This window comes from Colossoma macropomum, unplaced genomic scaffold (assembly GCF_904425465.1).
Source record: "Colossoma macropomum unplaced genomic scaffold, Colossoma_macropomum, whole genome shotgun sequence".
NCBI lineage: Eukaryota > Metazoa > Chordata > Actinopteri > Characiformes > Serrasalmidae > Colossoma > Colossoma macropomum.
This window is the reverse complement of record NW_023494793.1, coordinates 10,353,816-10,368,530: the sequence shown is the minus strand read 5'-3', so window position 1 is coordinate 10,368,530 and position 14,715 is coordinate 10,353,816. Positions and strand designations below refer to the sequence as shown.

The window sequence follows — 14,715 nt, the reverse complement described above, 5'->3', positions numbered from 1 at the left end:
GTCAGGTCCATTCTCTGTGATAAAGGAAAGGACCTTGGACCTCCTTGCTATGACCAAAAGTTGGGGTCAGAGCATATATCCAGATATAAGTCCAAATCTACAATCCCAAATAGGGCTGTGCTATTCGTATTAGTAATTTAGTAGTCTGACTGTTTTGACGATTGAGTCAATAAAAGGTCAGACAATAAAAATGAACTTAACTGGACAGTAAAAAGACATAACCTTTAAAAGATTCCAAAATGCTTTAAATAAAAAAGTTAAACCAGAAGGCCTTTGACAATTACAATGCCTTTTATGTATTACAAATTACAAATTGCAATTTTCTTTACACTTTGGCCCATTTTACTGTGCAGTTACTGTTTATTATACTGGGGACACTGTATGTGGCCTATGCAAAAGTTTAGGCACATTTAATATTTTATGTTTGATTTTTTTTTCTAATGTGTTAAACGTAGCAAAAAAGACTGTATATAAACACTCTGTAGCAAAATGTAAAAGAAAAATAAAAAACAATCATGTAAAAAGGCATTAATCATACTGTAAAAAGGCCAGAAGGAGAATTTAAAATGTGCATTATAATTATGCAGAGGCAATTCATAGAACAAGGTCAGTTTTAATCACTGTTTTTCTTAATTGAGTAATCGAGGCAGTCCTAATCCAAAGTGTCCGCAGAATGTAAAGAACTTCTTCTTCTAAAACGAAGAGCTCTGCATGTGCAGGGATGATGTACAAAATGCTAATGTTATTTAACCTGCCAGCGACATCATTACAAGCCTTCTACTACATTTACTCCCAGCCTTTTCTAGGTTGATACCATTACAATGCAAGGAATAACAATATTTCAAAGTTCTCATGCTGGGGAAATTTCAAAGAAGTTTCTGTCACCTCAAGGGAAGGTTTCTATGTTTTTGTCAGCTCAGTGTGTTATCAAAGCTTTACTCTCACACTCCCACCGCTACTTATTTTGTGCCGTCTTTTCCTGAAACAGTCCTCAGTCTTTGTCACTCGGTAGCCTTTGCAGTGTAAACAGTAGCACAAAGAAACAGTGACAATCTCCCACTGATTGCCGATGGCTCATATGCTCATACAATATACAGTACGTTGGCTGTAGTGCAGAAGCAAGTAACTACCCACCATTCTTTGAATGATAGTAACATTAAATTTGTGTTTGCCCCGAAAGACATCAGCAAATTTGATTTCCATTTCCGGTGATTGCACACAAATCTTAATTATTAAAAGTTAAATGGATGTCAAAAGGAACAGTTAATTAAGGTTACGTTTTTTAATTCAATTTGTACAGTCCAACTTATCAGTGTGAGGAGACCTAACCATTTTTAAACAGTAATAACATTAGTCAGACAAAAAAACAGTCAGGGCTGAAAATTAGCAATGTCTTGTGACTGCTTGCTCGTCTGAATAGTGGGCTGTCTGTTACTTTTTGTTCATGCTTCTTAATATGCAGTCCTTGGCTGAACTATAATATTTACCTGCTTCCTCTTATCACTGCAAAGCTTTGCTATTCCACAGCCAGAGCTCCACAGCCATTGCCTCTGGTACTCTGCTGGTACTGAGGGACTGGCATCAAAAATTTAAGATGTGAAGGGGTAATAAAATCAGCCAGTCAGTAAATCAATCAGTTAACTAACCAGTCAATCAGAGAATCATTTAAGTAATCAATCTAACAGCCAATCAATTGTTAAGTCACTTAATAAGTAAATTAGTCAACTAATAGACTTGCTGCACTTGTTTAGGTGTTTTTTTGTTTTTGCATTATATTTTTATGTTCAACAAAGAAAACAAATTCAAAATGTGCACTACATTTTGCAGAAAAATGTCATATTTAAGTTCATCCCCGGAGAGGATGTGTTAACTCATTTTCAGTTAGAAAATCAACAGAACCTGTCATTTGACTAGGGATGTTCATATGAATGTATTGTGCAATACTTTCAACACATTAGATTTTTATGCGTTTTTAATATTTTTAGTATTATATGAGTAATTTATTTTTTTTACAGAAAGCTTTCTAGTTTTTATCATATAAGATGAACCTATTGTGAATGACTGTTTTTTTTTCTTGTGCTCATTCAGGACATATTGGGTATGAATGTTTGACAGGTTCTTCCATTAAAAAAGTACAAGAAGAGCTGAGGGTTTGTTAAACTTCAGTCTGTAAACTAGATTAGGCCATCATTTCTCCATCTCTCCAACTTTGTGATCAGTTGTGCTTTTTATCATTTCTGTCCTTTGCACCACTAGCTACTCCCCTGCCTTTGGCTGTAATGCTAACTCTGTTGGCCAGCTTCATTGATCTATAGCTAAACTAAAGCTCGCCTTCATTTTAGGTTTAAATCTAATAGAACAGCGAAATCCTGCTTTTGTCCTAGAAAGCATTAAGCATATATTAAGCATACATTACATGGACTTGTAAAGCCACAGTGAGGAGGTTTTAGAGTAAAATCAGATTCAGTTTTGGACTCTTTGGACTGGCGTAGATGTTACATTTTCAGGGTGGCTTGTTTGCGACTCTGTCTTCGATAGATTATGCACAAGCAGTTTTTTGCAGTGATCATTGTCCAAGCGCTATTTTTGATCACTAGGACAATTTTATTGATGAAGTGGCAGGGTGAATTTACATGTACTTTAGCTTTAAAATCTACTGATTGTAGCTGATTGTGTAGCACTCAAACACTGATTGTGGACCGTGTCACAGAGCATTGTTTGACTATTTGCCAGAAGCTCTTTTTCCAGCTGGGGAGCGTTTGTCATGCCCAGAGTTTACAGTACACTGCTATGCGTAATTTTGCTGTTTAACTAGACTGGAAACTTATAGATTGTCTTCCACACAAAATGACTTCAAAATAAGAATTGATTTTCATAGCTGTTGAGGAAATAATGATGGTCCTGCCACAATTCTGAGAACTCGTCTTCTTTTGGATGCATTTTTTTTCCCTTGCCTGAAATTCAGTGTAGAATATAGAAGTCTTGCCACAATTCTGATAACTCATCTTCTTTTGAATCTGTTTTTTTCACTCGTCTGAAATCCAGTGTAGAATAAAATTATTCAGAACCAATGTTCCTTAGAATTGTTCACAGGCAGTCAGTAATCCTCCACTTTTTTTCAGAGAAAGCTTTCTCTCTGGATGACCTTCAGAGAGTCTCCCGAGCCAGTCGAGCAGCCTGCGACAGTGTTTGTAGACCTTTTACGGAACACGATCAGGCCCAAGGGTCAAACTTGTTCCAAACCACATCATCCCTAGCCCTCAGAAAGCTGGCGTGGTTTTTGGTTTTAGTAATCCGCCGAGACTGTATATCTCCATCTGTCTAGCTTGGTCAGTCAATGCAGATGGTGTCTAGCTCCCTCCATGGAGGAGGGTGTTACTCACAGCTTTTTTTTATTCATCGCTGCTTGTACGATTTTACTCCTAAAACCCTCGGTAGTATCTTACATTTCTTAAGTTCACCAAATCCTCTAAAGGAGAAGTGAATTCTTTGATGTGAACACTGTAAAAACCCAAATCCTTCTCAGAACATTAAGGCTCTCATGAGTCTGTTAAAATGGACCTTAAATGAATAATGTATGAATGACAATTCACATCAAGAGCAGAGTTAACTAATGTTTTTATAAATGGGAACCTTTAAATAGAACAGAAAAAGAATGGTTTATTCACTTCCCCTGCTTTTATTAAGTTTTAAATGTTCAACTTTGCTTCACTTCTGGTTCTGTTAAAAATTTCTTACAAGATTCACAAACAGAACAAAGTGAAAGCATTCTAAGTGAACTTACTGCTAAAGTCTTCATCAAAACTTGTGAACTTTTTTCTAGTAGCAGCAACATTTCCCATGCAAAGACAATGTGCAAAATAATTTATACTGTCTGGCAAGTAATTGAAGCATTCTTGATCTATATGGTTATAGACGGATACGTAAGAAGGTACTGCTAATCCTTTTCAATCACAGTGTTATTTTACACTGTGCTGTGGCAGTCTGACAAACTGTATATTTTATGAGGGTTTTTGGTGAATTAAGATAATAATTATTATATTATCAATGTAATTTAATTTTATAAGCAAAATATTTTGACTGAAAAATATGTCAATTTAACTGTGTACTCTTATTAGTGTTTCCTGTAACGAAGTAATGTAACGCATTACAGTTTAAATTCCAGTGCTCACACTACAGTTACTGACTTAATAACAAATTTTTTGTTTATGTTGTTCCTCATGTCTCTGAGAGACCAATATTATGTGCGATACATACAAAGCCTACATTTCATCTGTGTATGTCATCTGTGCCTGTTCTTATATGTAATAATTAGGGATGTGCATGAGTACTCAAGTGTTTGGTTAGCCGTACAACATGCCAGTGTTTGAAAATTGAAACAGCTATTCAGGTACTTGGTCCATTTCATCACAGGAAGATGGAGAAAATATCCAGTTCAATGAAACGCTGCTTTTATGTTTTAACAGGATTGTGAAATGTTTTTGTTCATATTTGTGAGTAAATATGTGTATTACACTGTGATACTTGGAAACGTGAATGCCTGAACGTGAGCGCATTGCCAAGGGCGCGTTGTTAAAGATGTGAAAGGTGTTATGGATAACTAGGCTAACAACTGTAGCTGATATTTGCTAGGTCCAGAAATATATTTCTATGACAATCTAACATGTTAGCACATTGTCTACTGTGGATAAAATCCCTAACGTAAGATGATGAGCTCTCATCGGCATCCAGTATTGCACTAGTTTGTTATAGTTTCAGCTCATCTGACGAGACTCCGTTATCTGTCATATTTAGTCTATTAACACCAGTGCTATAACCTAAAAGAGTAAATCTCCAGCCATACATCCTTTTTTTGGCTGTTTTATTCTTCACTCGCAGTTAACCAGTTACCTGTCCATTAACTCTTGCGGATACTTGAATATCAAAATTAGTCTGAATGCACATCCCAAGTAATAATGCACATATGCTACCTGCAACAGCTGATTGTGAATATGAGCAGTGCAGAGCAAAGGCCGTAACCCGAAACATCTAATCATTCTAATATGAAATTTATTTAGTTAGACTTAGAGTTACATTCTCACCTAAACAGACAAGGCTTGATATTTTCAGCTGTTTTTGTACTTTTAGGGTTTCCCTGGTACTTTCCAGCTGATACAGATGTGTATGGGTTTTAGAGAGGAACACAGAAGTACTGAGTAGTGCAGTTCATTTTTCTATAATGTGATTATTAAAGTAATCCCATTACATTTTGAGAGAACTAATTAGTAATTTGTAATGGATTACTTTCTTGAGTAACTTACCCCAACACTACCTATTATTGATTCACCAATGTGTTTTTAATAAACTGTAGGGCAAAGCATATCACAGTCACAATATGTAGCAGTGCAATCGCAATACTAATACCATACTAAAGGCCAAAATAGATAGACAGATAGATTAACAGAAAAAAAAGGTCAATGCTGTATTTATTTTATAGATTGTCTGTGTGTTTACAGTCTGTTTTACCCAGAATCATTACTTATTACTTTGAAATTTGGACCTCATATTAAACCACGTTTATAGAAAATAAGAGACTTTATAAGAAAGTGTTACCAAAGAAAAGACCTGGTATTATATACCCATAACAAGTGCAGAATCTTCTGAAAGAATACTAATGAATTACCATACTACCTGCATATTGTGCAACTGTTAAAAGCTTGCACTGAACTTTGGGGTTGAATTAAACTATAGAAACAGGGTCATATGCAGCCTGTCCGGATATGTCTGGTTGAGTTTATTACCATGAAAGATCTAAGATATGCATGTTCTCCGAGACGTTTGATCCATCGAGTCCCCAGGTTATATTATGTCCATAACTCAACTCCCACCACAACAAAAGCGGCACGGATTCCTTTTCCTTCATTACTGTTGATTGGAAGTGACATAGCAGTAATGCCCTCATGACTTTGCTCAGAATAACGTCAGAGCTCATAAAACCAGGATAAAGTGAAGTGACATTAAGCCTTTAGGTTTCATATACCAGTCTTACCTCATGCTACAAATAAAATCAAATTATGAGCTCTAACTAAAGAGTGGTGGACAGTTTTGTTTTGATTTCGTTACTGACGTGCACAGATTTTCCGACATGTGTGCTCTTCTGATAAACTTGGCTGCCATGCTGTGTTTGCGACACACAAGTTAATGTTCTGCGACTGAAACGCTGTTACGTCTACAACATGTACATTGTCTGTCTGAAATATTGCACTCTGTTCTAAACATTTTTGCCATTGTTCTCTGCAGGAGGAGCCGTTTGTCATGGTGTCAGAGAATGTGTTGGGGAAGCCCAAGAAGTACCAAGGATTCTCTATCGATGTCCTCGATGCTCTGGCTAACTACCTAGGCTTCAAGTATGAGATCTACGTGGCTCCTGATCACAAATATGGCAGCCAACAAGCTGATGGCACTTGGAATGGTCTTATTGGAGAGCTGGTCTTTAAGGTGAGATGTTGTTCATCATGTCAACACTACATCTGGAAAACATTTTGTTTTAATTGGCTTGGGTTAGTTTTAGTTGCAATATTTCAGTGCTATTAGAATGTCTCTTAGACTGGCTTTACATGAGGAAACTTTCACACAAGTTCAGTTGCTTGAGACATACTTGGAACTAAACTGCACTTGAGTTGCATAATGTAAAGTGCCCTGCAACTCACTTGAAACTTAGCCACAACAGTTGCACCAACTCAACTGTGCGAGACAAGTTTCATAGAGCAGCCAGTCAGAATATCAATACCACACATACAATCACATCAAATCACAAACTGTCGAGCCATTGATTTCACCAGATTAGTGGACAAGAAAATAAAAAAAAATGGTTTATTGGGTGGTTGAAAAGTTGACCCCCTGACTGACTCGACGTTGGTAGTTCTCATTTTGTCAAAAAATAAAATACAGAAATATAAATATAAATATATAATAAATATTGGACTCCTAACAACCATGCAAGACCTGATAGCCCACCAAACCTGTCACCATCAGATAAACAGCACTTAAAGCTTTCATCTTTGAGAGAGAGGAGAAAATCAAGCTCCTTCAGATCTGAAAAAATCACAGGAGTTATATATATAAATATATATAAACATAAATAAATTATATCTTGCGGATGCCTTTATAATGAAGTCAATGTGTGAACAATGTGTTGTATCAAAAAATAAGAGCTGCTAATTTGGCTTTCTTGTGGAGTAACTGTGAATGTGTTGCGAGCAGCTTTGTAAATCGGTTTGGGTAAGTTGCACAGAAAATATGTTGCAGGCAACTCACAGCATAAGAGTTTGACTATACAGAGTCAGTCTTAAAAATAAAGGTGCAAAAAGGTATTGAAGTGATAACAAAGGACTGCTATCTTTTTCAGTGGATGGTGCTTTAAAGAACTGTTTTTTTAATGACAGTGCAAATAGCCTTTCTAAGTTTAAAGAACCTCTAGAAAGTGGAAAGGTTCTACGCGCTTATTTTTTTTTTCTGAAAACCAGTCCAAGAACCTTTATTTTTATGAATGTATTCTCCAAAAAATTATTCATTGGTGAGTGACAGCATCTCAAAAGTAGACAATAAATCAAATAATTCTCATTATGAGATCATTGTAAGTATATTATAAGATTATTCAACCAATTTTTAGAAACTATACTTAATAAAAATATAATTAAATAATAAAATTGACTTTGTTATGTGAAATGGTCTTAATACACTGCTGGATAGTTTCAACTTGTCAAGCACATGAGAAATTTATATTTATTAATAAAAAGTTATAATAATTGTTTGGAAATAGAGACAGAATAGCATTCACCTGCTAGGATTAATATTTTTGTACTATATGTGTTGTGAATAACGAAATATCTAAAGCAGTATTATCAAATACTATAAATTTATTCTATTTGCAGTACATCAATAAAGGCTTGCACAGATTTACTGAATGCAAATACTCTAAAATGCTCTGAGACGATGAACCCAGTGCTGAGGCCTTTTTTTCACACCCCGGCAGACCAAAAAGGGGAAAAATATTTCGGCAGTCAGAGGTCAGTCAAGCATTTTCAGGGCCATTACCCAGCACCCCATGCTGCTTTCCATTCCAAAGCTCTTTACAGTACCCCTACATGCATCCATCCCCTCTGCTCCCCCCATAGCGAGCCTGCCTCTCAACTGGATGGCCAGGGGAACGGCTTCATGAGCTGTACCACAGCTTATCATTTCCACAGAGATAGACCAAACAGTGGAAAAATCGAAGAGTTCTAATCCACTCCCCTGCACCTCTGGTGCCACATTGTTTTGTGAAGATTTCAGATATATGTGCTTCCATTATACATCAGCCTTTTACTTTTTTATTAAAATACTGCAATCCTGTTTAGACTGGCGGCTTGATTTGCTCTGTTCTTGGAGTGTGTTGTTCGTTATCAGGAAAGAAGAGAAAATTATTGAGAGGATAGATAGTGGACTCAAAGAAAGGAAATTGTGTTGATTTGAGTGTGACTCATGTCTAGGGCTGCAACAACTTATCGATTAATTGTAATTACTTGATTAAAAAAACACAATTAAAATCCGCCTTCTCAGTGAAACGTGATGCATGACACATAATGATGATGTACATTGTAAGTCCTCCTAGTTATATGCATTTTTTACTACATTGTGGTTTTATATACAGTCCTGTACAAAAGTCAGGTAGCACCTTTCATTTATTTAACTTCCAGTCAAAACAGCCAGATATAACGTAATCTATTTGCATTTCTTTAAATGTTTAAAAGTTATAGGGAAAATTGGACTCCTAACAACCATGCTAGACCTGATAGCCCACCAAACCTGTCACCATCAGATAAACAGCACTTAAAGCTTTCATCTTTGAGAGAGAGGAGAAAATCAAGTTCCATTCTTCCTTCAGATCTGAAAAAATCACCGGTGTTTCTGTCCATCCTTCCACTGTGAGAAGACAGCTCAACACTGTGAGTCTGAAAGGATGTGCAAATTACTGAGAAAAGGAAATAGACAAAGAAGAACATTTGCTAAACAAACAAAGTGCTGGTGTTCCCAGAATGATAGACAGACCACCCCAGAGTCCAGACCTTAACATCACTGAATATCTTTGGGATTACTTGGATCGTGAAAAGCAGCAAATACAGCCAACTTTGGACTGAACTTTGGAGGTGTGGAAAAAAGATGCTGAAAAATGGATAATTTATACTTAATGGCTGGTTTAACTGGAAATTAAATAAATGCAAAGTGATGTCTGACTTTTGCACGGTACTTTTTCCCAAAGAAGAATTTTGAAATCTGAAATCCTGTGCATCACCTGTTGTAAGTCCATTTTTATTTTTAAAAAACACTACTCAGTCATCAGTATAATCAGTAGATTACCCAATTAATAATGTAACCAGTAGTGACAACCCTGTTTATGACAAGCTGATACATACAAGCTTGCAGGCCTGTAATAATACAACATATCCTATTGCACTGTTTTATATAAGCCTCTCAGTTCAGTACACACAGGCACCAAACAACATGTTCAACAGACTGGATCAAATAAAAACTCATTTAAAAACTCATCATATTGCATGAAGTTTAATAGAAAATAAGCCCACAAAGAAGGCAGGTACTTTTTTCTCTGAAAATATTGCTTCCTGCATACCTCAAAATCAAGAACAGGGAGGAAAAGCACACTTATAAATGAATATTAGTTCGATATTAGGCTGATATATTGTTAAAATATGTTGTAATTTTATAAGGTTGAATGCACTAATAAGCAGAAAATGGAAACATTGACATATTGACAAAATGCAGATTTTCAGTCACATCTTATTTTTGCTGTATCAAAAAATGTATCAACACAAAACACTGCCCTGTCGTATCAAACCGATTAAAACATTTTGTGAATTGTTACACACCTACAGTGGAATTGACAACAAAGTGTCAAATGTATTTGTATTTTAAAACAAATGCTGAACATTCCATTTTGTCACTACCAATACAATAATAACACCTCCAAAACTTTACCAAATGTTTTGATAGTGACTGTTTTGGTAATGACAATTTTAGATCATTTTGAGCTCAAAAATGCTTGCCAGTATATGACTAGCAAACACAGCCTTGAACAATTGTACACACATAAAATCACAGTATTTTTATTGAAACACAAAAAGTTCACTTGCAGAAATGACATAAGGCAGATGTATCAAAAAATTGTGTTAAAAATGTGACACCTCCTTATCGTATGAATCTGATTTGTGGATTTTGTGTATTGTTACTCCACTACATGCTTCCCCGCTAATATTGTATACAGCTGAAACAGCTAGCTAATTGGAATCGGCAGAGAAGCAGTGAGATGTTACTACTCAGACTGAAGCAAATGACGGGATATATGCTAAGAGAAACTGTCTCTGCTGGGTAACACACACACATACACATTGGTATTCCCTCATGCTAGGCCTGCATGCTGAGAGCGCCATGTCCATGTATAGTTTTAATATGCCGCATAAATGACCATTTCTGGCCGTTTAAGCATTTTGTTTCCCTAGTAGACCGTGAAATTAGCAGGTTTAGTCATCTGTGAATTAATTGTGTGTGGAGGGGTAAAATAACATCAGCCTGCACTGCTTACATTATATGAGAAAAGCCCCCACTTTATGTTTTTTTTTTCACAAGCTTGAGAGAGAAAGTAATTTGTTAGTGATAGGTCTGAGCCAATTTACAAAATCATTATGTTTTTGCAGCGTGGAGCAGATGTCTACAGATGTGCTTGCTGAGCTCAGGAGAAAAAGTGTACAGTATTCTAGTTTTGCGTACCGCGTGTCCTGACGCTATGACAGAAGCAATTCGGTGAAAGTTTCTTTAACGCTAACAGTGGCCTACATCTCAGAGCAGATGTGTTCAGAATGCCAGTAAAATAAGGTGCATTAATGCGAGACAGTAGAAGGGTGTATTCTGTAGTTTGAATAATGTGTTCATGTCGGTATATTTCAAATTCAGCAATAGAGGTGTCTGCACTTGCAAGTAGGGTTGCCACAATACCAGAGTTTTAAGGTGCTCGAGATCAAAGCCGTGCTAAGGGTGTTTTTGCATATAGTTCTAATAAAATGAACCAAACTGAGCTCTGTTAAAGTGAACCTCAAAGGGAACCAGTTGCAAATGACCTCGGTGTTTTTTGTGTTCACAGTGGAGGCAAACTTTAAAGGGGCTCTCTTTCTGGTCCTTTTTAGCACTGAGGAGATCTCAGACCAGTTGTTCACACTAGAACTCATTTAGAACTCAGGCCCTACCTGGGAAACATTGAATTTTGGGTTTTGTTGTTCATCATACACATTTGATGCCATGGGAAAAACCCCCAAAAGTGCTAAGATATCAGTGTCCTAAGCTTTTAATGGCCCTTTGTTCATGGAATCTTTTTTTTTGCATTGAACATTGTATTTATTACACTATATATTATATTTATTTACACCATTTTATTAAAGCAGTAAGCCTCTCCAGTCTGCATTACAGTGACAGGTAGGGAGTTTAAGCTGCTTTCACGCTGAATGCAGCTTAATCGTAAACTGCAATGGCTGGTGCCTGTAAATTTAAGACTTTTTCAAAATTAGGTTAAACACAAAAAAATTCAAATTGTTACAGCTTAATTAGCATCTCTGACTTTTAATGTCAGTATCTTTTATCAGTATACAACTCTTTAATCCCTTAAATGGCCAGGGCTGTAAAGGTGTTAAAGTAACTAAAATATTTAAATATGGGCTCATTCAGTATTTTCTAAATGGAAAGTGCATCATGTTGACTGTTTCTAAGATCACAAAACTTTTCACTTGTATGTTTTAGACATATTACATTTTTTATAAAAGGGGTTCTTCAAAGGTTCTGTAGTGAAGTATAGTAGTTCTATATAGAACTATGACAACTTACAGAACTCTTTGAATATTTAAATGATGGTTTTGCATAATTACAAAGTTGCACGACCACAGTTTAACCTAAATAGGTAGAAGCGTCCATATAATTGCTGTAGTGTTGTATAATAGCTGTAGTACTGTCTTGATGTAATCTATAATACTTGTATTTTATTAGTATCCTGTAGTAATTTCCTGAATGTACTGTAAGGTTATTATAGGAAGTACTGTACAGTTACTACTAAGTAGATCTTTTTCATAAAGTAGTGCTTGCAAATAAGTTGTTTTACATTAGACTTACTATTTGTATCATGCTAAAAGGTAGGTTACACTCACAAGGTAGAACCAGGTTTTACTGCTAAAGTAAATAACAAAGAAACCTAAGCTCAGTACTAAATCACTCAGTTGATCAGGCTCTTGAAATAAAGTGGGCTAATTCCATATTAGAGAAATTGATGGCGCTAGTGGCACTTGTGCCATGAGTAGACATTAGCGTAGGGGCGCACGGGAGCGGATGGGACTGAACACAGAGGTCTTCCGGATCTTCCTCTTCTCTAAACGTGGCCATGCAGGCTAATGGGAGTCAGCCAGGTGAGGCTTGACGCTGGCCCAATGATAATGAAAACGGACACTTGCACGCACGCTAGCCTCTAATGCCTCCTGACAGGGGCTCTCACCAGGCCCTATAGGTGCACTCCTCTTCCTTCCACTCCCCTCCCCCGTCTGCGTGCCTGGTAACACAGAAAGTTCTAGGACTAGGAGAAAAAAACAAAAACAAACAACAAAAAAAGAGGACGCTGTTATGCACCCGAGCGCTCGAGAAACAATTTCCATTCAGCAGCTGACAATACAGCCTCTAGCTAAAGTATAGGCTGTGCTTTTTTCCGCTCCCCATGTTTGTTTGTTTGCTCGCTTTTCAATCTGATATTCTGTTATTTATTGTGGTGGCGGGAAATAAGGAGTGCCGTGCCTTGACACATCTCCTGATTTGACATCATGGAAATATGAATGATTGTAATCATAAAGGAAAAAGCAAACATCACAGGGATGGGAAGGGGATGCAATTTACACTGATTACACTTTTAATGCCTTGCAGCGACACAAACAGTGTCAGCGACAGTGTTCTTCTGCAGTCTAGTTTGAGTTTCTACAGAACTGCTTGTGACTTAGCTGAACTTGCTTTTGTGTGAATATGTGGAAGTGTGCTGCTGAGTGTTGCTCAGGCCTAGTCTGGATTTTTCACAGCATTACATATGTGTATTTATAAAATGGATGATCACGATTTAAAATCTGATTGGATGGGACATTTGAAGCTGTCCACACACATGAATTGAATGCTTTATTAATACTAATGATATTAAAACTGTTATTCTGTTCGTGAACATGACTGATTCTTCCATTTAATCTTACAAACTACTTTTTTGAGCAAGAAAACACATGAATATATGGAATGTAAGTCACATGTCATTTGTGTTTTATCATTACTCTGATTAAACAAATTAATTGTAATCTCTGATTCCACACACTGATAGATTTCGCTATAGCCAACATGCACACGCTGTGACAGCTCTGGCAGCAGATTTAAATGAGTATAAGGGGCCATCGCCAAATTCTTATGTTGGACTACCAGCGAAACGTTCAGTTCAGTATCGTTAATAGCATTGAAACTGGTTGACCTTCTTTTGACCGTGATCTTACTTGGCCTGCTGTCAACAAACTATGGATGGCTCAAAGGGTCTATAGAAAGCATTCACATTATTGAAAAAATTGTGAGGTTTATCATTCACTGAGTTAATGTGTTATTAATATGTCAGCTTTGTTAACTTTCATTTTAAATTGTCACAGCTTGTTTTAAATTTTCAAGATTCTAAAATTTCCAGATTTAAAAGAAAAAAGTGCCAGATTTTCAGTGCGCTTTCCATTGTATTTCTGTATATGATATATGCTTTTAACAGTAGTTTCAAAAATACAACTGTCAAATCATTATTTTGCCTAAATTTACTCTTCAAGGAAGACTCTTTGATGAACCTGACGCTGATTGTTGTAAAGTAAACCCAAAGTATTAGCAAACAGCTGTTTAACATTAACAAAACCCGTGCAGGTATTTTTTTCTTATGTAATTTAGAAAGAAATGAGAAAATCTCATTTCAGAAGGCAATGCATCTCTAAACTAGTGAGCAGTGTACATACGTGACTCTTTGTGTAAATGTATGTGCACACGTGTGGAGATGTCTATGCATATAGACAACGCTAGTTGTCTCCTGTGTGTAGCTACATTTCCCTGCTGCATGTGTAAACCTGAGTGTGGTTGTTTTTGTGCTCCTGCAGAGAGCGGATGTTGGACTCTCGGCACTGACCATCACCCCTGAGCGCGAGAGCGTGGTCGACTTCACCACCCGCTATATGGACTACTCAGTGGGCGTGCTGCTGAAGAAGGCTGAGCGTACCATGGACATGTTTGCCTGCCTGGCCCCCTTTGACCTCTCGCTGTGGGCCTGCATTGCAGGCACTGTGCTGCTGGTGGGCACGCTGGTGTACCTGCTGAACTGGCTCAACCCACCCAGATTGCCCATGGGCTCTGTCTCCTCCACCACACTCTACAACTCCATGTGGTTTGTGTATGGCTCCTTTGTGCAGCAAGGTGAGTGGACCAACTAGACCGGTCCGTTTCTTTGTGTGTGCATGCATGTTTGTGGGGGTGGAGGGGTAGATGTACGGTTGTTTTGTGATGGTACTGTCATTTTACAGCGACTTTGGTGGAAAGCTTTGTATTATTAATTGATAATGTCTGTAACTGCCTGCAGTTCCATAGTTTATCTGCTGTATT

At 37.0% G+C, this 14,715-nt stretch overlaps 1 protein-coding gene across 1 annotated transcript in view; it reads left to right on the top strand.

The window, feature by feature from the left end:
* The window catches only part of grid2 (glutamate receptor, ionotropic, delta 2), a 588,027-nt gene that overhangs the window by 456,304 nt on the left and 117,008 nt on the right, over positions 1 to 14,715 (top strand). The window contains exons 10-11 of the mRNA XM_036578447.1: positions 6,280 to 6,477; positions 14,217 to 14,529. Coding sequence (XP_036434340.1) covers positions 6,280 to 6,477; positions 14,217 to 14,529 — 511 coding nt within the window. The remainder of the gene's footprint in view (positions 1 to 6,279; positions 6,478 to 14,216; positions 14,530 to 14,715) is intronic.